This window comes from Rhineura floridana, chromosome 5, assembly GCF_030035675.1.
Source record: "Rhineura floridana isolate rRhiFlo1 chromosome 5, rRhiFlo1.hap2, whole genome shotgun sequence".
Classification (NCBI taxonomy): Eukaryota; Metazoa; Chordata; class Lepidosauria; order Squamata; family Rhineuridae; genus Rhineura; species Rhineura floridana.
Window position 1 is genome coordinate 43406541 of NC_084484.1, and position 17749 is coordinate 43424289.

Genomic DNA, 17749 nt, shown 5'->3' on the forward strand with positions numbered 1-17749 from the left:
CACACATCTCTGCCATCAACTAAGATGGCGGTGGCGGCTTCAGTACCTTAGGGAAGCTGCAGGCCCCATCTTCATTAAGGGCAATGCTAAAAAGCCGGCTGACAGGTAAGTTGGGGTGTGGGGGGGCGCTGATCATGGAAGGGGAACAGAGGGGCTCCTGTAGCTCTGGGGCCCTCGGGCCAGTGCCCAACCTGGCTGCCCTTTAGAACCAGCCCTGCCTGTAACAGTTGTGATCTCGTGTCATTAATGGATTCATGGCGGCATGTGTTTCTGGCCTGGTCCTATGGCCTAGACTACCCATCTCCTTCTTCACATCTTGCTCTTGCGGTCCTCACTAACACTTTTTTTGTTGCTGTCTATCCCAGGACAAGGGTCTGGCAGTATGCCCTATTGTCCTTCCTGCACAGCCATGCTTTAACTTGTTGGGTTTGATATACTGCATGTCCCATTTCTGTAAATATAGCAGCTGGTGGTAAAATCACAGATTGGCAAGGATGATGGGAGAGCTGTTCAGCTAAGAGGGAAGGCTGATGCTGGAGCCAGGGCCCTCCTAGACATGGTTGCTGAAACAGCAGGAGAGCTGTCCACAAGGTAGCTGAGCCTAGAAAGAGCTTGGCAGAATAGGTGTTGCTCCAAAACCCACCAGGCAACAACTGAGCATTCTTATAGAAGAACTTGCAGCCCCATCCTGGTATATCAGTGGTGGGCCTGATCCTGGAAATTCATAAGGATATGTGTCTCATCCTCAGGAGCAGAGCTTGGTGAAGGGTTCCATCTGATTCTTCCATTTGAGGTCCAAAGGAGATCTCGGGGAGTCCTGTAGCGCAAGAGAATCCGAGGCATTTTGCAAGGATTGTATGTCTGAGTTCCTGGATTTAGTTGGGACCATGGGTGATATGTTATTCATAGAGTCTGTCCAGAAGTCCCCACTAGAGGGAGCCAACTCCTCCTAGTCCCATCATGTACTGGAAACTGTGGAGGGGGTACCCTTCCTCATTCAAGTAGGTCTTACCAAGCTCAGGGTTTGGAAGTTGGCAGTTCCCTGACACTGTGTCCCTAGAAGTCCTACTCACATTTCAGACTTGAGTAGCCTGTGCAGCAGGTGGAGGGAAGCCCAGGTTGCCAAAGGTATTGAAAAGTAATTATAGTAGCACATCTTGTAGGTTCGTTACAAAGGCATGTTAAATGAGAACTTAAGCTTTTTGAAGTAATGTTGAAATTACTCTTGAATTCTAATTGTAGCAGTAGTCTCCTTCTGTGCAAAATTGGCCAAATATAGAAAACCAGGTACAACAGACACAGGAAAGTCTGTATCTTGAGAAAGGATATTTCTGTAAAAGATGCCAAAGGCATAATAGAACAGAACATTTGAAAGATTGAGAATAAGGTTGCGTGCTATCAGAGAGAAAATTACCTTTTCCAAATTCTTATTACTCCCAAAATTAATTTCTACACTGACATGTTATAAAAAATACAGGGCTGCCACTGAAACCAACAGCCATGTGTCGTTCCCCTCAGTAATATGTGCTTCAACATACCCTAGTGTCATTCCATGTGTGTTTTTCCGACCTCATGTCAATGGTGGTTACAGAAGGAAGGAGGCTTGTTCTTTCATTCCATTTTTACTCTCAGTACTGCTTCTTACTGTGTCTTATTATTTTAAAATAAGAGAGTACTTAATAAAAGTAAAATTGTGTGAAAATAATTCATCTTGGTGATGTAATTTAAATATGGGATAAATGAGGGGAGATGGTTTTAATAAAACCATATGGAAACTTGTTTTAGTCTGATGTTGATCTTAGAAAGGCCACCTATTGATCTGGTCCTGAACAAAATGCTGGGCTCACAATCATAAAAGCTTTTTTTTTTTTTTTACCAGAAAAAGCAAACAAATGGAAGAATTTCCGGAGGTGTAGCCATGTTAGGCTGGTACAACAAAACTGACAGTCTTGTGGCACCTTGAAAAAGTAACAAATGTATTTGGCATAAGCTTCTGTCCACTTTGTCAAAAGCATGAAATTTTATTCTCATTTACAGGTATATTTATTTATTTATTAAATTTATATCCCGCCTTATGGCCAAAAGGCCCTCAAGGCGGCTTACAAAAACATGAATATAACACATCATAAAGCATAAATACAATAATGCAATTCTCAAAATTAAATGACAAATAACATTATTAAAAGAAAAGAAAAAACATCTAAATGTGTCACAATAAGAGAAGCAAACACTTTATAAAAAGGCCTAGATAAAAATCTTCAATTTCCCAGCAAATAAGTAGCATTTTTATTTTTAACATATAAATATACACAGTATATAAGTAGCCAAACAATAATAATAAACAAACTAATGAGAACCTCAATAAATATACAATTAAACAATCCCCACACACTTCACAACAGTGTTTAACAAAAATATGCTGTAGTTCAAATAACAGCAAAAATGAATCTCCAAAATTAAATCTTGACCCCCAAAACAACTAAAAAACAACTAACCCCAGTAGTCTATAGACATCCCGAGCAGCAGGTTCACGCACACATACACACACACGGTCTCTGGCCCCTTCAGCAGTTGCTGCTTTTGTAGCTGGAGAGAGACAGGGCCCCGCCCTTCCAGGCCAGGTGGAAATCAGCCAGAAATGCAGGGAGCAGGTCTTGCAGAAACTCACACAGGTAGATGGTCTCTGGCCCCTTCAGCAGTTGCTGCTTTTGTAGCTGGAGAGAGACAGGGCCCCGCCCTTCCAGGCCAGGTGGAAATCAGCCAGAAATGCAGGGAGCAGGTCTTGCAGAAACTCACACAGGTAGATGGTCTCTGGCCCCTTCAGCAGTTGCTGCTTTTGTAGCTGGAGAGAGACAGGGCCCCACCCTTCCAGGCCAGGTAGAAATTAGCCAGAAATGCAGGGAGCAGGTCCCGCAGAAACCCACACAGGTAGATGGTCTCTGGCCCCTCCAGCAGCTGCTGCTTTTGTAGCTGGAGAGAGACAGGGCCCCACCCTTCCAGGCCAGGTGGAAATCAGCCAGAAATGCAGGGAGCAGGTCTTGCAGAAACCCACACAGGTAGATGGTCTTTGGCCCCTTCAGCAGTTGCTGCTTTTGTAGCTGGAGAGAGACAGGGCCCCACCCTTCCAGGCCAGGTGGAAATCAGCCAGAAATGCAGGGAGCGGGTCTTGCAGAAACCCACACAGGTAGATGGTCTTTGGCCCCTTCAGCAGTTGCTGCTTTTGTAGCTGGAGAGAGACAGGGCCCCACCCTTCCAGGCCAGGTGGAAATCAGCCAGAAATGCAGGGAGCAGGTCTTGCAGAAACTCACACAGGTAGATGGTGTATGTACATATGATGCTGGGTGGGAGGACTTGTAAACAGTGAGGTCAGAAGAAAAGGAAATGCAGAAAAGAACAGACAATGATAATTATGTTACTAACAGTGCCATGCACACACACAAAATAAGTTGTTTATAGTGCAGGTAAGCCAATTAACATATACAGTGTAATTCAAAAATCCTTATTCCCAATTCATTCCACAAGTGATAGCATTGAATCTCTTGATGAAATGTAATTCAGCAATTTTATGTTGCAGGAATAATGATTTCATTTTTATATTTTTTTACACTGGGGCAGGATCTCTAGTTCAGCTTTTCATATTTTACTTTTCTGGATATGGTAGAATACAGGGAGAATAGGAAATAACCATCACAAACTCTGTTTTTCAGAGTTTTTTCAGAAGAAATTATAGATAAATTGTTCTGCATTGATCCCCCCCCCACTTTAGTTTTTCTGACAGATAAAAGTGGTTGAATTCTCAGCTGGAAACCTGAAACAAAATGTCTTGGTCATTTAGGCACTGGCATTTCTGGGGAAGGGATGGGGGTAGGTTGTAAAAGAAGTTCAAGTTCTCTCCCCTTGGCAGAAACTAATTCTACCAGAGTAATGACCCTCCTGAGGAAACATGTAGGCTGGCTTTGACAAAAGAAAACTGAAGTCTAGAGTATGGTGGCACTTGGTATAGACAAGAGACAAAAGCATCAGCAGTGTCAGGCTGAATAAACAAACCACTACAGGGGACTAACATTAAATCATAATTGCATGTTTTATCATGTCAGTACTGTCACAAAACAGCTAACTCTGGCTGCGACTACAGTAATTAATTTTCTACTGCCATGTGAAATGTATGGAGTTACCCTTAACTATCGGGCAGAAGCTACAATCTGCTTGCCACAGTACTAGATCAGATTTTTAACATTTCATGAATTGAAAGGTACTGTAATTAACCAGTCTTGGGGTGGTGCTTTATACAGCAATTTGAGCATAAGTACCTCCAAAATTAGATTTAAATCTACATTGTTTTATTATTTTTAGCACTTTTAATTTATCTGTTGCTTTATTATCTTTATTGCATTTGTCCTTGCAAAAACCACATGATGTAGATCAACATTGTTTTTCATTCATTTTGCACACATGGGTCTCCTCTGTGTAGTTCAAGCCTCTCATTTTTGCTACACAGCAACAGAAAATAGCAGGGCCTTTAGATTCTTGCCTGCACATGGATTATATATAGTCACAAATACTGAGTCTATTGTTGGGAGAGAACAGCTATAAAAATAAATACAACTCAAATAAATAAAGATATATTTATAAAGCCTTTATTGTTGTTGTAGCGACTTCAAGGAAGGGGAAATCACACGTGTTAGGGTGGTATATCTAAGACTAGAAAGTGAGACTCTTGTCCTTTTGTTTCAAATCCAGAAAAAACAATGATCAATAAAGACATCTTTATCAAGTCATTTCTTTATGAAGGTTATGGTTTTTCTTTCCCTTTCCAGTTCTGCTTCCCTCCTTTAATTTCAAAGAGGAAGGTTTCAAAGGGTAATGTTTCTAATGCAACTATATTGCTTTTTATTTTTTAAAGGATGCTAATTCAGACATTTTGATTTTGTAGTAATGCTACTATTGACGGTATTAGTTCAGGAGTGTTTATTCTTAGTCGTTTCATAAATGAGCCGAAGGGGCTCTGTCTTAGTTGTCACTTACTTTCCCTCAATCTTGCATTCTGTGTGTCTTATCCTATCCGGCAGTAGAATTGAGACCACTTTAATCCCTAGAAGTTTGGAACTAATGAACTAACTGCTGAGCTGCTGCCACGGAGCTTGGTCCCAAGCTGTACTGTACTTCACACTCGATTTATTCTCCAGATGGCGAGTCTCTGCAGCCCCGCTGCGAGGGACCACCTCTTCCACTGGAGTGTAAAAGTGGACGGATGTTGTTTTCTTTTCAGATTTGATAATTCAGAGCTGGTAACTTGTGAAGATGATTAGTTATTAACTTTAATGGATGCCAGTGCATGCATATTCTCTTTTTTAATTTCAGTGTGTTCGTTGTGGTGATGCTTGATTTATCAGCAGTCCCTATGTGGCCAAAATCATTGTATCTTCCCCATTTAGTAACAGATCTCACAGTACACCCAAGCTTCTCATCAATTCAGAGTTAGATATTAAAATTAAGGGATTAATATGATTACTAGCATAAATTTGCTAGTAACTCAGGGTTATTTTCTTGCTGTGAAATAGGTTGTGTTGACAGTTCTGTTCTTCTGGTTGTATGTCCATGAGCAAGCTTTAAAATTCTTTGTGTTTAGAACTTGTTTAGATTTTCTGGCATCCTAATCCTAAACATGTTTATTGGGAGATAAGCCCCATTGATTTTATTTTGTGGAATATATTTCTAAGTAAATGTGCTTAGAATCATATCCATTTTTATATTCAGGTTCAGCCCAATCTAGAACTCTATAGGCACTCAATTTGTAACCAGAGTAATAATGCATACTCAGAAGTGGTCCCCAGCATTGCACTGAATGGGGATGAGCTGAGAAGTGGGTGGGAGAGAAAGTAACACATGTGCACTGCAGGTACAAATAGCTTCTGATGCCTATTACTCCCATCATCCCTGATCATCAGCCATGTTAGCTGCATCTGATGGGAGTTGAAATCCAACAGAACCACATTGGCTATCCCTGTTCTTATCTATTCCTGCTCCATTTTTAGTTGGGAGTTACCAATAACTAAGCTTTCTTAGAGAATTTCACAGCAGGTATTGAGTATGGAATTATTGTTGTTGTTATTTCAGTTTATTAGTTCCTGACCACATAGAACATCTCTAAGTCACTTACAAACTTTAAGAGCATAAAGCTATAAACAACATAAAGTCAGAAAAAAGAACAATACATTACAATAAAAGCTGTGCAGTAATCCAAAGAACAGGCCCGGTAAAGCAGCAGCAAAAACATACCATCATCAAACCCCAAATCAACATTGCCTTGTACACACTCATTTTATAGGGGGCGACCGCATGTCGTCAATAATCTAATCATTGTCATCTTGTATTTTCCCTGTGGTTCTTCCATCTTTTTTCAGACTGCCAAAGTCCCATCCTTTTCAGAAGAACAAAAGACTGATGCAGTCTCTGCAAGTGTAGATGCATTGAGCACTACTGTACTTTTTTTTTTTAAGGATGTTTTGATATGGGCAGCGACGTACCAGGAAAATGAACCTATCACAGCGCAGCACACATACATTAGAACCTTTCCATTGGATTTCATGTAATGACCTTGTTTATTATTTTTAATCAAACTTTTAATTAGTACTATATATATGGGGGGAGAAAGAGATGGAAGTATTGCACTATTACACTATAACGATATAGTGTTTTTAAAAAATTGGTTTTTATTTAAAAAAACATTTTTGTCACTACCATTAGCTATGTTGCTAAAATGTCAGTGATCAGAAAGTTTCCCTAATCATTTTTTTAAAAAATTGCAGTATTATAAGGTTATAGAACTGTAACACCATACTACAAATTAATAAATTAACATTATATCATTATGGTGTTGTGATGCTATACCTCTTTTGCTTTTAAAAAAATATAGCTTGGAACATCTTTTAATGCTGATAAAAGATCACTTAAAAATTAAACACTGTCATTAAATGATGCAAGGGTTATAGTTAATTTGCCCAGAATTCAAATGGTGCTCACCCATAGCAGCTTGTGTGGACTAAAGTCAGTGGAATGTACACATTGGGGGGGGGGAATTCAAAGCTCCCAATAGCATGGAAAAACAACTGCAATTCAGCTTGTGGCTTACGACAGAAGAGCAATGACTGAGCCGTGCTAAGAGCCACAATAAATATAAGGATGTAGCCTCAACCTCTTATTTCATGGATTTTCTCATGTTCCTTTCATAAGTGTCCCACTGAATGCTCTATACAAACTGATCTGTTAGGAAAAATAAAAAGAAACCCACAAACAGTGCAGGATCCAAATAATGTACACTGAACATAACTGGAGGTTCTGGAATCTTCAGATGTATGGTTCTGTGTGATCTTAGGGTTAAAACTTTATCATATTTTGCAAACCATAGAAAGTTGCATTTGATAAAATGTGATATGTTGTTGCTAAGGAATCATATTTTTCTTAAAATGGACAGAGCTATAATGTAATGGTTCTATGAAAATCTATTCTCCACCCAACAGATGGCAAGAGCGTATAATCTCTCACAGTAACACATTTTTCTTTTGAAATATGGAGTAGGAGAGTAACTTAGTTGCTGTCTGGTTATTTTGAGGTATGTATCAGAGGATGGACATATTTGGTTTATGAAAATTACTCACAACAGCAGACTAAGGCCATAGTTCTTACTGAGGTAGTAAATCTATGTCTGGGCTTTCTACTTCTGACTGCTGGTGGGGGCTCAAAATAATTGAATATTGAATGCTCCTCAATATAAAACCATTCTTTCTACAGAGCAGATTGGTAGGGCTGCAGCATTCATTTGATTCATTGTTTTGATTAATCCTTCACTAAATTTTGAATTGCTCCCAATTAATTGGGTAACATATATATAGATATATTTTTTAAAAATTGGTTGGATCCAAAGTGAAAGGATCACCAGGGTCAGTTCTACAATTAGGCAAAGTGAGATGACTGCCTCAGGTGGCAGGAGCTGAGGAACAATGGCTGCTGTTGTGAGTAATGTTATGGTTGTTCCTCCTAAGCCTTCTCTCTACTCCCCTCAGTTAGAGCAGAGTTATGTATGCCACATGGTCTGGCCTGCCCCCTCCAAACTAACCCGCTTCCTCAGGTGTGGTGGGAGATATTATCCTGTTGACACTGTTGCAGTAAGATTCAACTGTCAGTCCAATTGGCTTCTGTACCTGGAATAGTTACAGGGGTGTAGCAAAATATCTTGAGTGCCAGCCCTGAGGATCACACAAGGATACAAAGATCTTTCCCATCCCTTCCTTCTCCCTGTGGTCCCCCAAAAGCCTCTCCAGAGGATTGGGGCACTCCTGAACAGGGAGCTGCAATGATAGAGAGGAATTGCCCCAAACTGGAGAGATGCACTTTGTGCAAGAATATGCACTATGCTGTCATTTGAAGGGTCGGTGCTTCCCCTGTGCACAAATCATGTTTTGTTTTGTTTTTGTAAAGTAGAATAGGGCATGTTTGATATGATATAGCACTAGGCTGGAGCATGCTTTGTCTTAGCAGAAGGATGCATCACTCTTCTTATGCCAAATAAGATGCCATGTTCAGTGAAAGCAAGAAACAATATCACAATAAAATTTTGACAGCTAGGAGGCGACGTGCTGCTTTTTCTTGTTGAAAGGAACACAACGTTGGCAATTTAAAGCAAAGAAAGCCCCCTCCCAGACATAGCATGCCATAATTCTATATGCAAGCGCTACCCTTCTCTCTCTGATAGGCACATAAGCCAGAGTTTCGGGATCCAGGAGTGGTGTAGTGAAATGTGTCTTTAAGTTAGTTGCACAGCAAAGAAAGACTTAACTTTCTCTGGAGAGTATTACACTTCCCAGGGGGAGGCCTACTGATTTAGTTACTAGAGTTAGTTAGTCAGTGTTGTGTGTGCTGGGTGGGGCCTAGCACAGAACAAGCTCAGATGTTTTACTGTTTAAGAATTATTAAATGAATAAGCTCTTATTTTATCCTTGGTCTCATCCTGATCAATATAACATGGTGTCAGAAGTTAAGTAATCCTCATAGTGTCTCCAGAGCAGCAGAGCTCCTAAGACAACGGAGGGAGTGGGGAACAAAGGAAAGCAATGGCAAAGTTTTCCCCAACAGAGGCCTTTTATTTCACCAGGCCTGCAGCATGGCCAGATTGGAAGCAGAGGTTTTCCAGATACCGCATTGCTACAAAACTGAATGCAGAGAAGGAAGAAATTCAGGTATGCTCCTTGATTTATGGCATGGGCCAGCAAGCAGAGCAGATATTTAAATCATTTGAATTTTCTGCTGCAGAGGACCAGGATGACTATCTCCTAGTCCTGGGGAAATTTGATGAATATTTTGTGCCAAAGAAAAATCTCATTCATGAGAGGGCATGCTTTCACCAGAGACATCAGAAACCAAGGGAATCTTCAGAAACCTACATAAGATGGCTGCATGAGAAAGCTGATGAATGTGCTTTTGGGGACACCAAGAGACAAATGCTTAGAGACCGATTGGTAATGGGAATTATGGATAAAGACCTGTCTCAGAAGTTGCAGATAGAATCCAATCTCTATTTGCAGAGGGCTGTGGAGATGGTAAGAAACTCAGAGCTTATAAAAGGCCTGGTCCAAGACCAGGGTGCTTTAAAAGGGCTGCAAGAAATAGCCAAGAAACCCCTGCAGAAATAGAAACCCCAAACTCCAAAATACCGGAAACAAATATACAGCCAAACATCTAATGCTCAAATAAAAGTCCCTAGATGCATGTGGGAAAGGGCATACACAAAGAGCAGTCTGTCCTGCAAAGGCTGCAGAATGCCACAAATGTAAGAAGATAGGTCATTTTGCTGCTGTGTGCCACACTAGAATGGTGAGTGAAACTGTAGAGCATCAGAAAAGTCAAGAACAATTTTTTCTGGGTCCAGCCACATGGGTGGAAAATTCCAGAGATCGTTGGGAAGGATCACTACAAATCAGTGGGCTCTCAATAAAGTTTAAAATAGACACTGGTGTAGATGTCAGCATCATTTCTGAGTCTGTTACAAGTCTTTTTTTAACCTGCCTAGTCTCCAGCAAACAACAGCAGTTTTAACTGGTCCTGGAGGACAAAATCTAAATTGCATGGGATACTTCATAGCAAGAACCTGCTATAGAGACAGTGACTATGACTTTAAGGTCTATGTGATCTGTGCAAAGACTGATAAACTCCTAAGCCAAGATATTGCAACTATGATGGAGTTGGTTCAACATTTAGATGAGCTTTCCACAGAAATTCCTGACACAGTTGGAACTTTGAAGACACCACCAGTACAGATAAGACTCAAAGAAGGGGCTGTACCTTATGCTATTCACACTGCCAGAGCAATATCAGTTCCACTGCTACCCAAAATAAAGACAGAACTGGATAGAATGGTTCACTGTGGAGTCATAGAACCTATCACAGAACCTACTGATTGGTGCGTGCCAATGGTTCCAGTACCAAAAAAGGATGGAACAGTACAGATATGTGTGGATCTAAAACAACTAAATAAAGCTGTCAAGTGGGAAAAGTACATTCCTACTATGGATGATATCCTGCCACAGTTAGCTGGTGCCCACATATTTTCATTGCTTGATGCTGCAATGGCGTAGCTGCCAACACTGCTAAATTTACTGCATTCATCACTCCGTTTGGGAGATACTTCTTCAAGAGATTGCCATTTGGAGTTTCAAGTGTACCTGAGCTGTTTCAGAGAAAAATGTTGGAGCTGTTACAACACTTGGAAGGTGTTTCAGTGTTCATGGATGATGTGTTGGTTTATGGTGCCACAATGGCAGAACATGATGAAAGATTGGCCAAAGTCTTAGCAACAGTAAAGGCAGATGCATCTTACACCAGAAAGACCTTACATATCTTGGACACTGCATAAATGAGCATGGTGTGAGTCCAGATCCTAAGAAAGTAGAAGCCATTTCTGCAATCAAACCTCCAGACTCCATCACAGGACTGAAATGATTTTTGGGCATGGTACATTATTTAGGACACTTCTTGCCAAATTTGGCAGAGAAACTACACCCATTAAATACACTTTTGAAAGCAGACAGGACGTGGTACTGGGGTCCAAGCCAAGAAAAGGCATTCTCAACAGTGAAAAAACTCTTAACAGAGGCTCCAGTACTTGCTTAGTATGAAGTTAACAAGCAGACCATAGTGAGTGCTGATGCCAGCAGTTATGGCCTGGGAGGAGTATTACTCCAAAATCATGATGGAGAATTGAAACCAGTGCCCTATTGCTCAAGAACGCTAACAGAAGCTGAGACTTGATATGATCAGATAGAAAAGGAATGTCTAGCTGCTGTTTGGGCTTGTGAAAAATTCTCAAAATATCTCTAGAATCATTTACACTAAACCCTTGGTACTGCTGATAAATTGCAAAGACCTGGATTGAGTACCAATACGATGTCAGCGACTCCTTTTACGCATGATGAGGTAGAATCCTCAAGCAGAATACAGACAAGGCAAGACTCTTGTTGTAGCAGACACACTGTCAAGAAATCCACTGGAAACTCCAGACTCTGAAACCACCCGGTTAGTTGAAGAAATCAAAGCCTATGTAAATCTTCTACAAGCTTCTAAACCGATATCTACCACACTCCTTCAATGCATTCAGGCAGCTACCAGCACTGACCCAGACCTTTCAACGGTGCTGAAATTTGTCCGAACTGGTTGACCATTGTACATGTCTGAAGTGACAACTAACCTTAAACCTTTCTTTGCAGAAAAGGGAAGCCTTACAGAGTTGGAAGGAACAGTCCTATTTGGTGATAGAATTGTCATTCCTGCTACAATGACAAAGAATATCTTTGCCAGGTGGGGATGCCCAAATTAACTAGTAACAGATAATGGGCTGCAATTTGCATGGAAAGAGTTTACTTTGTTCACAAAGCAATATAACTTTTGTCACATTACAGCCAGTCCCCATGACCCACAAGCCAATGGGGAAGCAGAGGGAGCAATACAAACAGCAAAGCGAATCTTACATAACATAAGAACATAAGAAGAGCCTGCTGGATCAGGCCAGTGGCCCATCTAGTCCAGCATCCTGTTCTCACAGTGGCCAACCAGGTGCCTGGGGGAAACCCGCAAGCAGGACCCAAGTGCAAGAACACTCTCCCCTCCTGAGGCTTCCAGAAACTGGTTTTCAGAAGCATGCTGCCTCTGACTAGGGTGGCAGAGCACAGCCATCACGTCTAGTAGCCATTGATAGCCCTGTCCTCCATGAATTTGTCTAATCTTCTTTTAAAGCCATCCAAGGTGGTGGCCATGACTGCATCTTGTGGGAGCAAATTCCATAGTTTAACTATGCGCTGAGTAAAGAAGTACTTCCTTTTGTCTGTCCTGAATCTTCCAACATTCAGCTTCTTTGAATGTCCATGAGTTCTAGTATTATGAGAGAGGGAGAAAAACTTTTCTCTATCCACTTTCTCAATGCCTTCTTATGTCAGGAAGATCCCTTCCTAGCACTGCTAAGCTACAGAGCAACACCTGTAAATGCAACAAACTGCAGTCCTGCACAACTGATAATGGGAAGATAATTAAGAACACCAATTCCAACCTTAGAAGCAAATTTGTATCCTAAGTGGCCTGATTTGGGAAAAGTCCATGTCACAGACAACATGGCTAAAAGAAAGTACAAATGCTACTATGACAGACATTATGGAGTGAAGACACTTCCAAAATTACAACCTGGTTCACAGGTAAAACTGAAAGTGGATGACCAGAAAGGATCATAGAATCGTAGAGTTGGAAGGGGCCTATAAGGCCACCAAGTCCAACCCCCTGCTCAATGCAAGAATCCAAATCAAAGCATTCCTGACAGATGGCTGTCCAGCTGCCTCTTGAATGCCTCCAGTGTCGGAGAGTCTACTACCTCTCTAGGTAATTGGTTCCATTGTCATATGGCTCTAACAGTTAGGATGTTTTTCCTGATGTTCAGTCGAAATCTGGCTTCCTGCAACTTGAACCCATTATTCTGTGTCCTGCACTCTGGGACGATCAAGAAGAGATCCCGGCCCTCCTCTGTGTGACAAGCTTTCATGTACTTGAAGAGTGCTATAGGATGGTCTGTACCAGCAACAGTCCAGAGCCAAAGTCAAACTCCAAGATCTTATGTTGTCACTACCAACAATGGAACATTCTGAAGGGACAGGAGACATCTACAGTTGGTTCCCAAACAACAACCAATTTCACAACAAAGTGAGAATTCCAAGGCAGAAATACCAGAAGAGCAGAATTTATTGTCAGAACAATCTCAAAAGACTGAGAACAAAGAACTGACAAATTCTTGTGAGCAAGCATCACCTGCCAAAGACAGCCTATCTCTTGAGAGTCCAAAGAGAGTGACATCCAGAGGAAGAGTAATTCGAGTAATGTTATAGAGACAAACTATTATTCTTCACAATGTTTGCTGATAGAAAAAAACACACAAAATAAGTTAGAACTCAAAGAAAGGGAAATGTAGTGAAATGTGTCTGTAAGTTAGATGCACAGCAAAGAAAGAGTTAACTTTCTCTGGAGAGTATTACACACCCCAGGGGGAGCTAGACTGATTTAGTTACTAGAGGTAGTTAGTCAGTGTTGTGTGTGCTGGGTGAGGCCTAGCACAGAACAAGCTGAGATGTTTTACTGTTTAAGAATTATTAAATAAAGAAGCTTTATTTTATCCTTGGTCTTATCCTGATCAATATAACATGTGGTAGTTCCAAGGTGATGATTGTTTTGAGTGTCATTAACTTTCTCCCTCTATCAAACTAACTGGTGAGGGACCATTCTTTCTTCTGTCTAAACTTATCCTAATTATTGGTCTCCTAAATCAGTGTACCATACAGCTGTCTTAAACTGGTCTTGGAGATCTTATCCTGATTGGTCTTGACAACTGTAAGCTACTGGTTCCCCTCACTGTTTAACTCAGACCACATTTTTCAGCCTCTTCTGCCTCTACTCCGAAGGCTGGATTTGTATCCGTCTGGTTTAAATCTAATGTTTTGTGTTGTCTTGCTGATTGGCTTTGCTGTGGATACTAACTTTGATGATTTCCCCCTTCCTTTAGTTTGCCTGTTGCTTTGATAAGTATTTTTGCTCAAATGGCTGTATAATGTTAACACAGTTAGCCATGCTCTTCCCCCACCCCCCTTTCTTTAAAACATTCATCAGCCAGAAGCTTTAAAGTTTTATTAGTACTATAAAAACTCTTTACAAATGAAATTGCTTTTGATAAGTGTTCTTTTTGACAATGGGAATTTGCTAAGGGCTGTTGCCAGGTTGAAGGAATTTGTGTTTTGAAACTGACATTGGCAGGAAGTCGAGAGTCCAAGCACTTTCTTGCTTTCAGTCTGTCTGAATTTCTGCCTCTGGCCCAATAAAAAATTTTATTTCAGCAACTGCTCAGCTATTCAGAAGGCAAATATCGTTCAGATATGTGCACTTTTCTTCAATGGTTTCATATATATCTGTCAACCTGAGAATATACATTTGAACTTATTTATTTCTAGTTGCATCAGCAGTGCAGAATGCATGCATGTTCTGGTTTACTTTGGTTTACTTAGCTTACTAAGTAAGGGTTTATTGTGTGGAAGGGTTTTCACTCTTGAGTTTTCTGACTCTTTCTGTAATGTTTATATTACAGATTAATGGATATAAGAAGTCCATGTATGGACAGGATAGGAAGGTGTATACATCAAAATGCATAAACAAATACTAATAATGCTTTTTTTGGTAACAAATTAAGTGCCGCTACTCATATCTTGAGAAAAGTGCTATGAGTGCCAGCACAATGATGGTTGCTATGGGCAGCAAAACAAGAGGTGCCGGTATTCCGTACCAGTGAGTTCCATCACAAAAAAAGCACTGCTAATAGTGATATCAGTAGTATTTGCAAGAAAGTACACTGGAGTAAATATTCTCTTAATTTTGAACATGTTTCAATTTTCCATCTTGGACACTTGGACTACAATCCTGTACAGATATCTGGGAGTGAGACTTACCTATCAGTAGAAATGCACAGGATTGTGCTGATGGAGTATATATTTTATTCTTTCTAATCACATAATTGTATATATTCTCCCTCTGAAACTGGTAATGATGGTAATGGATGCTGAAGAAATTAACCCCATTAAAATCCCAACATGGTGAATAAATTTAATGGATTAAAAGAAACCAAAGGATAGCCACATTCAGACAACTACAATAAGTTTACTGTAGAATGTAGAGTTAGATTTTTGTTTATATTTCTTTCCAATTCTAGGCAGAAGCAAGAATGAAATGCGTGAAAGCACTTGAAGAAGTTGAGTTTGGTCAGACTGAGAAGTGCGTTAGGATCAATTCGGTGTCCAGTAATCTTGCCGAAGAAGATATGAAGGTCATTTTGAAATCCAGCATCCTCCCTACAAGCCTAATGCTCCCAAAAGTTGAAAGTGTAGAAGAAATCAGATGGGTGAGTAAATCAGGATTTCCCATTACCTCAGCTTTATATGAAGATCTTTGTCACTTCATTTCCAAAGAGGAGCCTTTGGGGCTAGTGAACTGGAATTATCTCATGAGGCAAATATGGAATATCTCTAGTCATAGTACCGATGGAATTCAGCTTTACCATCACCTGCTTATTAGTATATGCAAACTTTTTTTAAATTCTAGAAGTCTCCTGTGTATATTAAGCAAACTTAGGCAAATTTAGCTTTGAAACCATATTTCAGAGGGCCGCAATTCCAGGAGAGCAGATATAGATAGATTGCAATTACATGCAGGATGCGTATGAAGCATTTGAAATTTTAAGTAGAATTAACTGTCTTGCATGCTGCTTTAATAAGCTATGTTGTCATTACGGCAAAGTAAATTTTTTTAAAAAAAGATTTGACCACTTTTTCGTAGTAAAAACTTATTGTCATGAAAATGTATGGGGTATGGGCCTTGGAAGTTGTAGGAAACTATAGAAAGATGGAGAAAATGTTTTAGCAACATGTGAAAAAATTATGGCGGGGACAAAAAATAAAGGTCACTCTTTAGGGCAACTAGAAGAACAAACAGGAAGTTTTTGACTAGTGTTGTTAATTAGCCCAGATATTATTTCCTGTCCAGTTCTCTATTTCATCCTTTTTAATTGCTGACAGGTGTGTTTGTGTTTCCTGACTTACTTGTCAGCCAATAAAAACCTGAAATGTAAATGGTTGGCACGTCAAATTACTTAAGAAAACTTTGAAATGGGCCTAATTATGTTATAATTGTTCAAATTGTTAAGGAGGAATACAACCTTCTTCAGAGACTGGGAAAATTGAAGGCCAGCTATGTAGAAACATTCAAAAAGAGTAGTTCTGTTATGTTTTCATTAATATTCTGTACAAAAAATATGCGTAGGGTGAAGATGTGCGGGCCTCTTTGTTGATTTTGCCTTACCAGACTAACACTTCCGGGGTTTGATTGTTATGAATATTCATCTTTCCATTCCAGCAAAGACTTCAGTATTACCACATATATTTTACTTTGGTGTGAGAACTTCAGGCTTTAACGCACATGAAGTGCATGAACACAACCCACCTTTCCTCATCTCTGATTTTAATTTCTAAAAATTTCTGGAAATAAATCTGCATCAGCTTTCAACACCTCCCTATGTCTCTTAAATATTTCTGTTTAGGCGACACATCAAGTTCAGTGATACTGTTGGCTTTGTCTTAAGTGGCTAGTGGAATGGAAAGCTTTTTGCTGTTTATTTTTTCCCCTTCATTTTTATTTATGTGAAGCATAAAACCTGGAGACTGATGCACAACTAAAAGATGGGCTTACTTGTTTTCTTTTGTGTGAGAATCTCCTGCTTTCCTTTTGTCCCTAGTATGGGTACTTGTTTGACTGGCATGGCTTATTGGACTATAACAAGCGTAACTCTCGCTTCTTTGTCATGGGACAATTCTCCCACAAATCCTGAACAGTGGGCATTCTTCCCAACACACTATCGGGTGTGCACTGCAATTGAAAGCATTGCTAAAGCCCTGCTACTTCATTCCCTCCCCAATCTTTGTTTCCTCCCCCCTTTTCCCCACCCCCTCTCACTGAAATGAACACTTTACCAGGCCGGAAACATTTAATCGTCTCCTTTTGAAAAAAAAAATTAATTGAAACTTTGCAACTAGTTGCCTTTTGTATTTGGTGCTAGTAACATTTTTTTAAAAAAGAAAAATTAAATAAAGAGAGGGAGAAATATTATTTTATTAAAACTTTTCCCTGTTCAGTTCCAAAATGAAATGCATTGAAAGGAACGTTTAAATAAATAAATAGATTTGTGTTGGGGTTTTTTAATGGCTTAGCATACCACAGGATTTCCACTTTAAAATTTCATTTCTGGTATTAACCAATTCTTACCTGGTAAATTGTTTTTTAAAATAAACAAGACTAGACAAGGGCATACGTTGGAATTGTTTTACTATTGTTGTTCTGCGATTCTGTCTACCCTTCCTTGGGAGTAAGCCCAGCTGAACACAGTGGGGCTTACTTCCGTGCAGCCATGTGTAGGATCGGGCTGCAAGTGTCTTTTTTGCAGTTCCTTTGCATTGCACGACACCATACATTTGAATGGCAAGCTCTCTCTTAATTCCTTATATATTCTGTGGCATACAAGCCTGTGGAAAAGTTGGATAGGCAACTGTAGCAGCAGTGATGGCGGTGCTGCTGATGGTGATGACACCATAGGTGCACACACGCACAAAGTGAGGATTTGCAAAAA

General features: G+C 40.1%; 1 protein-coding gene across 2 annotated transcripts in view; it reads left to right on the plus strand.

The window, feature by feature from the left end:
- The window catches only part of CLYBL (citramalyl-CoA lyase), a 270160-nt gene that overhangs the window by 218609 nt on the left and 33802 nt on the right, over window positions 1-17749 (plus strand). For both annotated transcript variants that reach the window (XM_061626587.1, XM_061626589.1), the window contains exon 3: window positions 15284-15472. In XM_061626587.1, the coding sequence (XP_061482571.1) occupies window positions 15284-15472 (189 nt within the window). The remainder of the gene's footprint in view (window positions 1-15283; window positions 15473-17749) is intronic.